Source organism: Podarcis pityusensis, assembly GCF_964106645.2.
Source record: "Podarcis pityusensis genome assembly, chromosome: 14".
In the NCBI taxonomy this organism is placed as follows: domain Eukaryota; kingdom Metazoa; phylum Chordata; class Lepidosauria; order Squamata; family Lacertidae; genus Podarcis; species Podarcis pityusensis.
In genome coordinates, this window is record NC_138039.1 from 40,545,927 (window position 1) to 40,557,963 (window position 12,037).

The following is a 12,037-nucleotide window of genomic DNA, read 5'->3' on the forward strand; positions in this document are numbered from 1 at the left end:
GACTGTAGATGGCTTCTTTGTTCTTTCTCTACAATGTAACTCACTGGTGTTTTCTAGCTGCGTAGCACCTTAGCATAGTTAATTGTTTTTAATTGCTCCTAATCCCTTCTTTGAATTGTTATACTTACTGTTGTTCATTTGAGATTGTGAGCCACTTGGGACACCATTTTGTGGGAAAGTGGCATACCAATAAACAGATGACGACAATGATGTTGTTGTGGTTTTTTTCCAGATTATTGCGAATCACCACATGCAGTCCATTTCATTTGCTTCTGGAGGTGATCCTGTAAGTACAAACTTCTGAACTTCAAGAACCTGTTATAACACACTGTCTGTCAGTTGTCTCATTTCATATGTGACTCATTTCCAAGTTAAATTGTTCCCTGTCTTTCTGACTCTTCTGTGTTTCTGATTAGGAGAAAAGGCTAATTTTAAATGATAACTGAGGGATTTGTTTCATATGGAAAAGCTTGTAGTTTGCTTTTCCTTGACTATTTAAAACATAATACTTTGTTGTCACTCTGTTTTAGGCCATTTCCAGATGACTTGTTTATTCATTCATCCTGATTTGTTTGTGAGGAGATTAGACTATGTTGGCTATTTAATGAGTGTTTATTCTGATTTTTTTTTGCTGGGACGTTAGATGATGCTGCATCAAAGCAAATGTTATCCTCCACTTGCCAGTGCATTTCCCCTTCACCTATGTTATTGCAAAAAGCCTAATTTCTTGAAGAAATAGGTTTGTTGAGCAAGGCCTCCTGACCAACTATAATTGTGCAACCTGATTTTTGTCTGTATTGAATCCTGCCCGAAAACAGCAACAGTCTGGAAGTGTCCTTAAGTATCCCTGCTTGCTTTCTTGTAAAGTGGGGTGGGGGGTAGGAGTCTGCTGTAAAATAGAATGACTGCATTGTAGTGGCTTAAGCTCATTAAATAAAATTTCTTTCCTTTTTGGCTTCGTGTGTTTTAGGATACAACAGACTATGTCGCCTATGTTGCTAAAGACCCCGTTAATCAAAGAGGTAGGTGCAATCATTTCCAGTAATGCTGCACATATAAAAAATAATAATTTCCACTCATGTTCCATGTACTTCAAAATGTTGCCATGAGACGACCATACTTTGGAGAGAGAGGCAGATACAAATGCTAGAATTGAAATGATACATAATAAAAAGTTAAAGGACCTCTGGACGGTTAAGTCCAGTCAAAGGCGACTATGGGGTGCAGCGCTCATCTCTTTCAGGCCAAGGGAGCCGGTGTTTGTCCACAGACAGCTTTCCGGGTCATGTGGCCAGCATGACTAAACCACTTCAAGTGCAATGGGACACCATGAAACCAGAGCGCACAGAGCACACAGAAACGCCATTTACCTTCCCGCCGCAGCTGTACCTATTTATCTACTTGCACTGGCGTGCTTTCAAACTACAAGGTTGGCAGGAGCTGGGGCAGAGCAACGGGAGCTCACCCCATTGCGGGGATTCAAACCGTTGACCTTCCGATCAGCAAGCCCAAGAGGCTCAGTGGTTTAGACCACAGTGCCACCCGCTTCCCAGTATATAATAAAGACATGCTATTTTGGGGTAACCAGTGACTTTAAAGTTTTGTGATAACTTTAAACAGTAATTTAACACTGTTGTGGCAAACGGCAGGACTCTTTGGGCAACCTCACCCATGATGCCTGGTGATGAGGAAAGACCCCTTCCTCAGAACCAGGCAAGGCATGCCCATGCTGCCACTACGTCAAGAGCATGCAATTGTGAGGCAACAGGGAAGTGGCTGGGGAGGTGAGGGAAGAGGAGTTGTGGTCTGTAGCCCATCTTGGGCAACATGTTGTTAACTGTTTACACTGCTTACTGGTTTTCCTGATGAAAATCCTTCCTTGCCTGCCAGGTTCTATTTGCCCAGAAGGTAAGCTGCCTTCCACCCTAGGGCAAATAGCAGTTGAGGCAATTTTAACTAGCTAAATGTGGGGTGGGGAGAGTTAACCCCCACTCCCCACACTGCAGTTCCAGTCTGGACCAGGCCCTCCTGGGGCAGATTACAGTGGTACCTCGGGTTACATACGCTTCAGGTTAGACTCTGCTAACCCAGAAATATTGCTTCAGGTTAAGAACTTTGCTTCAGGATGAGAACAGAAATTGCGCTCCAGCGGTGCGGCAGCAGCAGGAGGCCCCATAAGCTAAAGTGGTGCTTCAGGTTAAGAACAGTTTCAGCTTACGTACGGACCTCCGGAATGAATTAAGCAGCTATCCTATCTTTAAAAGACATCCGAAGGCAGCCCTGTTCAGGGAAGTTTTTAATATTTAACGCTGTACTGTTTTTAACACTTGATTGAGAGCCGCCCAGAGTGGCTAGGAAACTCAGCCAGATGGGTGGGGTATAAATAATAAATTATTATTATTATTATTATTAACCCGAGGTACCACTGTAGTTTTGTTTTTGGTTTAGTTAAAGATACGGAAATGCAAGCACACATTTCACGTATCATTTGGTTAAGTCAAGTTTTTATTCAACAACATACAATGGCTTTCAAATATGTGAACCTTTGTGGAAAATAGGGTGCATAGGATTTTTTGTGTGAAAACTTTTCCTCCTACCTTTGTAGAAGAAATCCCGAGGTCCATTAGTGGACAGGGAAAGTTAAAAACACCCAGGAAGAGATAGTTGGCTTTATTCTTTGATAGCTTTCCTATCAGAGTGGTCTCAAAGTGCCATCTGATGGCTAAGATGGGGAAATGTGGCTAGTCAATACCATAATGTTGTTATATAGATCTGTGGTGTTACTGCATTTGGAATATTTTGTTCAGTTCTGATCACTTCACATCAAAAACTGATATTGTAGAGTTGGAAAGGGTTCAGAGAAGGGCAACCAAAATGATCAAAGGGATGGAATGACTTCCCCCCAGGAAGAAAGTTTGAGTGTTTTGGATGGTTTTAAAAGAAAATTAGACAAATTCATGGAAGATAAGGCCATCAATCACTATTAGCTTTGATGTCGAACTGGGCGAGGTAGGAGTCCCATGATTCAGAGGCTGGCGCAAACGGCGGTAGAGGCACAAGTGAAGCCATGGTTACGATGCCGATGTGGAGGTGATGGATGGAACACAGTGCTCTGGCCAGAACAGTCAGCTCTGAATTGGTTCTGTTCAGTGATTTCGCTCAGTGTTTCAGCTCAGTGATTCAGCTCTGCTCAGAGGGTGGCCGCATCTGGCTGTGCTCTGTTGTCCATCGATCCCACCTTCGTCGCCAGTGTTAAGTTGTGGGTGAACATATCAGACGACACAGCGATTCTTCAAACAGCTCTTGTTTATTCACAGGCCAGAACAGAACTGAACTGAAGGGTTCAGCCAGCCTGCTTATATAGAGCTCCACTAGAACGCAACAGTAACCATTTTCTGTAACTATCCAATCACTGAACGTCACTTTCGATCCCTTATTTGCATATGTGGACCTGAACTATCTACAGTATCCCCCCCTGCTGGCCTAGGGTGAGAACTTCAGTACATAACAGTCAGAGGAAGTAATTCCTCTGAAATCCAGTTGCTTGAAACCTCATGAGGGAAGAATGCTCTTGTACTCAGGTCCTGCTTGCAAGTTTTTCCATGCATCTGATCAGCTCCTGTGAGAACAGAATGCTGGACTAGATGGACCAATGGCCTCATCCAGCAGGCTCTTCTTATATTGTTATTTATGTTCCTGGAAATATATATTTTTAAGTGTCATTAGCAAGGCAACAGAAAATATAATAATATGACTATGCAAATCAGTGTTTACATTTGCACCTGGAGTACTGTCTAAATGACTCCAATGATTCCAAATATATCAGATGTGGAAATGAGACATCCAAAACAGTTTGTTGCAGAATACCCAGGACAAAATACCTCCTGTTCTGAAGAAAAGCTAAAAGAATTAACACTGCAATTCTATGCAAGCTAACTCAGAAGTCACTCTGTATTCAATAGTGCTAAACTTCCAGATGAGTGTGCACAGAATTATGGCTTAAATCTTAAACATAGTAGAATTTACTCCTGAAAGTTTGAAGTAACAATTAAAACCCTTATCTCCCTAAAAGTATGCCTCCAAAGCCATTGTCTGTACTTGGCCCAAGGAAGGATGACCTATGAAATTCCTTGGCACAAGGAAACCACTGCCTCAAAGAATTAAGCAAGCTCTAAAGAGCAAACAGATATCAGTAGAGAATGATGTTTGCAATTGCCAGTTGATTATTCCAAGCTCCACTTCCATCGGCCACCATTTTGTTAGTGGCTCCACCTCTGCACTGCCATTTTGTAATTGGTGGGCTTCAGGAAATTTCAACCCTCTCAACAGATCCCTGTTGGAAAGTTTGAGAACTTAGGTTAGATTTGATTCCTTTGTTGTACTGCTCTGGAAACTGTTCTAACCTTCACTTCGATTGAACTTTTACCTGCACAGCACTCTTGATAATCAGACTCCTAAGCCTTTTAATATATGACAATGATTTATTTGTTTTCCACAACTTTTCTCTGTGTTTTGTTTTGTTTTAGCCTGCCATATACTGGAATGTCCCAGTGGAATAGCCCAGGAAGTCATAAATACCATAGGGCAAGCTTTTGAGCTGCGTTTCAAACAGTACTTGAAGAATCCTTCCACTTTGATTGCTTCCAATGAAAGGTCAGCATGGTGCTGGGAAATAATGTGAATATACATGCTGTTTGCATGCCGATCTCAAGGGCCTTGCAGTGTATCTCTTTCTCCCTACATCCCTACTGTCCCATACCTTGTCATTCATCAAGAGAGCATTATGTCAGGGCTGGAAACGCTCAGGCCTGGGAGCCAAATGAGGCTTTTCTCATTATCTGGCCCCAGGACACACTGCTTCCTATAACCGAGTTGCAGTCCTAAAGGTAACCTAAAATAAAATCCCATGGAAAATAAAACTCCAAGGAAAAATCACAAATAGATTGTAAATTGTGCAGAAGAGCACACAGCTTAGTGGCAGAATGCATGCTCAGTGTGCGGGTTCTAGGTTTGTGCAGATTCTAGGTTCAAGCCCCACACACTCCTGGTAATAGGATGTCCAGCAGCGCTGCTTTGAAAGACCCCAGCCTGTAGACCTGATGCCAGTCACAGTAGCTAACACTGTGTTTGTTGGATTAGAGGTCTGGCTCTGTATAAGGCAGCATTTGCAAAGTAGTGCCCTTCGCATGTTTGGGACTATTACCATCATGTTGGCTGATGAGAATTGTAGTCCAAAATATCTGGAGGATAACAGCTTGAGAAAGGCTGGCGGTATAAGGCATGACTTATGAATAAGTTGTGTGCTCTGCACTTATAGGTGAACAGATGTGAAATGTTGTCCATCTATTGCTCTGCAAATTGAATGGCTGCTTCTCCAGCCACAGTGAATTATACAATTAAATTCTTGAATTACATACTCCTAACCAGACTACTTGAACTCTGTCTCTTTCCTGTTCCCGGCCGTTTATAAAATTATGTTCTCATTATAAATTAAAAAGCAGGATTCAAGATTAGCTGCATTACATTTTTACAGAAAAGACACAGCAAATTTTTCCCCACCTGGGGGGAGGGGGGTATCCAAATGGAAGATTTTTCAGATTTCTTGGTTGCAACTACGATGTAATCCATTAATATTTTGCTGCAGTTCCAACTGCAGCAAAATTCTTCATTTATTTATTTAAGATGTTTATCTGCCACTTTCAGAAGGACCTCACAAAGCAGGTTATAAAAGATTGTTTAAAACTTTGATTTTTAAAAAAATGTTACCATTACATTGAAAGACATGAATGGGGAACCACTGTCATCTTAAGGGCCACTTTCACTTCTGGGCAACCTTCCAAGAGCCACATGCCAGTGGTGGGAGGGGCAATGGATGCAAATTTTATTATTGTACAGTAAGCTACAGACATTGACACAAACCTGTCTGTCCTCCATCAGAACAAAAAGAGGCATTATTAGAATTCAGGAACATATTTTCACCAGGCTAAAACACTTAGAGTAAAAAGCAGGTTGAGTGAAGGTGTGGTCAGAGTGGGGATAGAGAGGCATGGTGGGCCATATTTAGCTCCCAGACCTGAGCTACGCCAGTCCTTTTGAAAGACTCCACCACAGAAAAGGCCCACTTAGAAGCTCTACAGTCTCAATTAAAAATTGCTGTATAGACCTGACTGAACTTTAAGAAAAGCCTGGGGAATCGCACCCTCTGTGCCATCATCTCAGACCACTCGGTGAGTGAGCATAACAGGGGCTTTTGGGTGGTGGTGCCAGATGCTTGGAATAACTTTCCTATGAAGATCCCATGAAGCTATGATGTATATCTGTCATCACGTAAAAACTTTTCCTTTCGGGGAGTTCTTTAATGTTTAATTTTATGGCTGCCTGGCTTCTTTGTTTTAGATGTATTTCTTGCCTTTGTTTATGTTGTGAAGCCATTCTGGGAGTTCCATTAGCAGAAGAGTAGAATCTGTATAAAAAATACATTGTCAATGCATTCACTGGTTGATTTAATTTAATGTCCTTTGAAACTACTTGCAGCTCATTTTATGAGACACATTTGAAAGCTGTGCATTTTGTAATGTTGATTAATTTTGAACAGAGAAGTGGTTAATCTTGGTGGATCCACGTGGAATATTCAGGATAAGGAAGATCATGAATACTATAATGAAATCCCAGGGAAAGAGCCTCCTGCAGGTGGACTATTAGATGCCAGGCTGAAAGTACCCGCAGAACAAAGAACTAAGTGCCCTGTGCACTATGAACAGCAATATTGTCCAGTAAGTGTGTTTATTATTGATAGGACATTATTATTATTTAACATTATTTAGACTTCTTGATCACTTGTTACTCAGAGTTTTCCAGGCAGCTTACAACACACTGAAAACATAGATGCATAGTACCATAAAAAACAGAACAAGCAACTGCTGTAACAGCGAAAGGAAGCTTGGCAGCACACTAACAATAATGACACCATTTCTGTCTATCACATTCCTGGGTGGAAATATAAGTATTCCCCTGGTGCTGAAAATATGTCTATGATGGCACCAGGTGGACCATACTGGGGAGAGCATTCTGCAGATGGGGAGCCACAACAGAAAAGGCCCTCAACATTTGATGATCTCCTTCTACCAGTCAACAATAGAAAGTGTCCTTTCATTCTGCATCACAGAGTAGTACGCTGGTTTGACATCAGCTGATGGGAAGTGCCTACAGAGGGTGGTGAATACACCACAAGATATTATGGGCTGTCCCGTGAATCTGCTGGATGAAATAGCAGAAGAATGTTGCCTCAGGAGAGTGAGGAAAATTCTCAGGGATGATTCACACCCTGGCTGGCAATTTCTTGATCTCCTGCCCTCAGGCAGAAGATATAGAAGCATGATTAGTCGCGCCAACAGGGTAAAGAACAGCTTCTATCCGTGGGCTGTTAGGCTGCTGAATGAAAAGATAACAACAGGGCAACTGACTTTTGGGTTTGGAGGGTGTGTGTCAGTAAACGAGGGGAATTAAGACTAAGAGAGCTGAGTGGGGGGTGCTTGTGTAATCTCTCTGTATACAAGTTGTACAAGTGACAATAAAGTATTTAATTTTAACAACATGCCTTGTACTGAAATTTAACTGTATGAGAAGAGATTTCTTTAATTCCCTAGAAATAACTAGAACAGACTTTCCCAAGTTGGTGTCACCCAAATGTTTTGGCTTATACCTCCTCATTATCTCTGGCCATTGACCATGCTGGTCGGGGCTGATGGGAGTTGTAGTTCAACAAGCTGGGGAAGGCTGCACTATGTCAAGAGTGACATTTGGGCTGAGCAAGACAGGTAAGCTGTGAGACATTGCTCAGATAGAGAGATAGGACTTGGGAGGCTGTCTGAGGCTCCAGAGTCAACCTAGATAAGGAGAAATGCAGGTGTTGCATTCCATATCATCTGGAGGGCACCAGGTTGGAGAAGTCTGGGCTGGAGTCTCAACCCAAGAAAGCAGCAACAGGGGGGACCTTCTAGAGCAAGCCAGCAAAGATAAAAATGTCAGACTCTTGATATTTATACCTTGCTTGGCCAACCCAGAAGCCAGTGGCAGACCTATATTTTTTGGGTCCTGAAGCTTGAACTGTCATGGGGCCACCTTCACAACCAGCCACAAGGTCTGGATAACCACTATTGCCTTCTTCAGTGAGGTTATTCCATGACAGATCACCACACCTTTACAACATCTGTGCTGCTGACTGTCCAACTTTGGAATTGTTGAAATATAAAGGTAAAGGGACCCCTGACCATTAGGTCCAGTCGTGACCGACTCTGGGGTTGCGGCACTCATCTCGCTTTATTGGCCGAGGGAGCCGGCGTACAGCTTCCGGGTCATGTGGCCAGCATGACTAAGCCGCTTCTGGAGAACCAGAGCAGCGCACGGAAATGCCGTTTACCTTCTCGCCAGAGTGGTACCTATTTATCTACTTGCACTTTGACATGCTTTTGAACTGCTAGGTTGGCAGGAGCAGGGACCGAGCAACGGGAGCTCACCCTGTCGCGGGGATTCGAACCGCCGACCTTCTGATCGGCAAGTCCTAGGCTCTGTGGTTTAACCCACAGCGCCACAAAAAGTCAGTTTCAGTCCTGCCACTCCAATTAGGTCTCCTAGACCCAAAGCAATGTGGACTGAAGTTGCTTCTGGGGCCCCTCTAGGATTAGGTGCCCTGAAGCTTAAGCTTCATTAGCTTTGTAGTAGATCCAACTGTTGCACTGTCTAAAGAAGTACCATACTTTCTTTCGTCTTTCTTGGAACTTCCAGCAGTCAGCCGCTTTGGATGAGACTTTCTCTACTCCGTGCATAATTTTGCAAACCTTCCTCGAGTCCTCCCTGGCCTTTTTTCCTAAACTAAAAAGCCCCAAAGGTTATACCCTTTCCTCATAAGGGAGTTGTTTCAACCACTTGATCAAATTGGTCGCCCTTTCCTGAACCTTTTCCAGCTTTTGCTGTGAGCATAGCACCAAAGATAGGTGGCATGTAATTTGTTAGGCAAAACTATTTGATCCGGATGTGTGTGTTTTTTCTCCAAATGAGCTTCATAGGATTTGTTTTGACAGGACGTTAAAAAAGCAATGAACACCCTATGTGATTAATTTCTGCTTCTTTCAGACTGGGAGCCCCAAATCCACAAATATTTATGAAAACTGCCCAGAGGAGAACAAGGCAGTAGGTAAGCAACCTGTGGGTTCCTAAGACCTAAGTCACAAACTGCCCTCTTCATGGGGGAATGGAAAATGTAGAATCAAGCTCCGTTCTGCCTGTGGGATCCTAAGATGATAAATGCATTTATATGCAAACTTTACCCCAGTATATGTATCTTTGTACATACTGCTTGACTGGTGAATTGCATTTCAAAAATCAGAGAAGTGCTAATTTCAAAGGAAGGGTGGGTTTCAGTTACAGAATATTTCAGAAAGTACAAATTAGGTTCACCTCTTAATGCGAACTGAATCAAATGTCTTCCTCATCCCTACTGAGTCTGGGAAATTATACATTCTCTTCCCTCTTGTGGTTCTGAGCCGATGGGATTATAGTGGTAGAAATCAGGTCACAACATCATAGTTCGATATTGGTGTTTATGTAGGATAGCCTGGTATGCTAGATATTCATTTTTTTCATATGTGCTGAAAATATTATATAAGTAGGCCCATGGGTTTTTTTGAACATGTCTTGGAAGAACGCATTTGGAAAATGTCAAGTGTTTTACTAATGTTTATTGTGAAATAAAGGAAGTCTCTTTCTATTGCAATTAACTGCAGATGGCTGCACTGAACAAGGGCAGGGAGGAAAGAAAGATGCTTCATTGCTGAAAAATGCAAGCAAAATGGATCTTTTTGATGACCCTCGATATATCAACACTCAGAATTTGCAGACCATACCAAGTACTACCAGAAGCTGCACTGTAGAACAGACCTGTGGCAGCCCTGTTCACCATTCAAGTACGTTCATATTCCTACAGTACATGCCATGAGGCTTTAAATGTGAATCCTTGCAAAGTCACTCAGGCTTTTTGAAACCTGCTAAGCATCTGTTCTTGATATGAGACTCAAGATGAGCAATGCCAAATTTAGCATTAATGAAAACAATGAGCAGTAACAGATGACCATTATTACTCAACACACAGTGTACCCTCTTCATAAGCTGGTGCTTCCACTTCCCTGCTTCTCTGGATTTCTGCCCTTCTACACACAGGAAGCTGCCTCATATCAGGTCCATCTACTATTTATTCTATTTAGATCCCATCTTTCCTCCAAGGAGAAACTGAGTACCTGGTTCTTCCCGTCATGTGATAAAACAATCCCATGACTGCAAGCACGGGGCAAGAATCCTAACAACCACGACCCCTGGCTTTGCATTACATCTGAGCCATGGATTGTGGTTTATTTCACACCAAGCAAACCTTGATTGGTAAGCTAAGAATAAGCTTGATCTTATCACTGAGGTTTGTTGGGAGTGAAACAAACCACTATGGTTTGAATGTCAGGAATAATGGTTTGTTTCTCCCCAGTACGAGCAGGGAACAGTGAAAAAGGTGTCCTCTGTTTACTGTGGCCTGTCTCCTGTTCACACTCCTTATGTTTACTAGTTAACTGTTTAAATAATAACAATTGTGCAAGCTGCTACACTGCCCTACAATTTAAAGATCCTTTTCTCATTGTTGAAACTATTCCCCAGTGAACTGTAGTGCAGTGACCTTTTCCCAGTTGGTTGATAGACAAATATTCACAACAGTCAATAATAAAAATTGTGCTTTTTTGGGGGTTTCCATTGAGTTTTACAGCAGGGATGGGCAGAAGAATGTAGGCTGTGGATCACTGGTGAATTTCTGGTGGATTACTGTCACCTGCTGATTGACGGCATTCTTCCAAATCATGCATCCTAGACCAGGTGTATCTTAGCTGGATCGAGTAACACATATTTTAAAGCAAGAGTGCTTGGGGACATTTTACACAAGTTTGTTGTGTCTTCAAAGCTAAAGTGTCTTAAGTTTGCTTTGTAAAGACATCACTGAGTGATGGGAATCCTTGTTCAAAAAAGCTAAGTGAAGCTGAAGTCAATTCATTCTTGTAGGTTTTGGAAGGGCTGTTGGAGGCAGTAGGCCTCTGAGTGTCAGTCGCTGGGAATCACAAGAGGGGACAGTGCTCTGGCACTAAGGTCCCGCTTTCAGGCTTCCCATAGGCATCTAGCTAGCCTCTGTGAGAAGAGGATTCTGCACTGCATGTAACATTAGCCTGATGCAGCAGGACTTTTCTTATGTTCTCATGATCATGTCTCTTTACTGGTGGTTTATTGAATGCCAGCTGTGTTTGTTTGAAGCACTGCCTAATGCAGACCTGTGCATTTCCTTCGCTGCTTTTTTTTTAAAAAAAAAACTTTATTCCAAAACCGAAAAAGAATTACAAACATCAAATTCCAAATCCATATTCGTTTTGTAACATAAGCCTATTACATAGTTGACTAGATTAAAATACACCTAATTGCTATAGACTTCCCTTTGCTATATATAAATGCAACGCTATTAGAAATTTTTATAAATTCCCCTATACCCCCCACTCCCCTTCACCCATGTGTGATCTCAATATATATTTTTACTTCTTCCATCTTGTTGTGTTGTTGTAGTTTAATTATTCAATTGATTTTTTTATTATTTCCTTGATTACCCCTGCAGGTTTTACACATTATCTATTAATATTCCAGTTCCAGTGCTAGTTTGAAGCACTGTCTAATGCAGACCTTTGCATTTCCTTCACTTTAATTTCAGAATCATTGGAAGAGGTTGAGCAGAACCTAGCAAGTCTTGGAAGCATTGCAGGCATACAGCAACAGCTATGGAATGAAGAATGCTACCATGGGAAGTTAACCAGGAAAGCAGCAGAGAGCCTCTTAGTGAACGATGGGGATTTTTTGGTGCGTGAAAGTACAACGTCGCCTGGCCAGTATGTTTTGAGTGGGCTACAAGGAGGACAAGCGAAACATCTGTTGTTGGTGGACCCTGAAGGCAAGGTAGGAACAT

The 12,037-nt window shown here is 42.3% G+C and overlaps 1 protein-coding gene across 3 annotated transcripts in view; it reads left to right on the forward strand.

Moving 5' to 3' along the window:
• SHC4 (SHC adaptor protein 4) overlaps positions 1-12,037 on the forward strand; it is a 56,765-nt gene that overhangs the window by 41,948 nt on the left and 2,780 nt on the right. For all 3 annotated transcript variants that reach the window (XM_080980387.1, XM_080980385.1, XM_080980386.1), the window contains 7 exons: positions 233-286; positions 971-1,022; positions 4,527-4,653; positions 6,596-6,773; positions 9,133-9,193; positions 9,783-9,962; positions 11,786-12,027. In XM_080980387.1, coding sequence (XP_080836513.1) covers positions 233-286; positions 971-1,022; positions 4,527-4,653; positions 6,596-6,773; positions 9,133-9,193; positions 9,783-9,962; positions 11,786-12,027 — 894 coding nt within the window. The remainder of the gene's footprint in view (positions 1-232; positions 287-970; positions 1,023-4,526; positions 4,654-6,595; positions 6,774-9,132; positions 9,194-9,782; positions 9,963-11,785; positions 12,028-12,037) is intronic.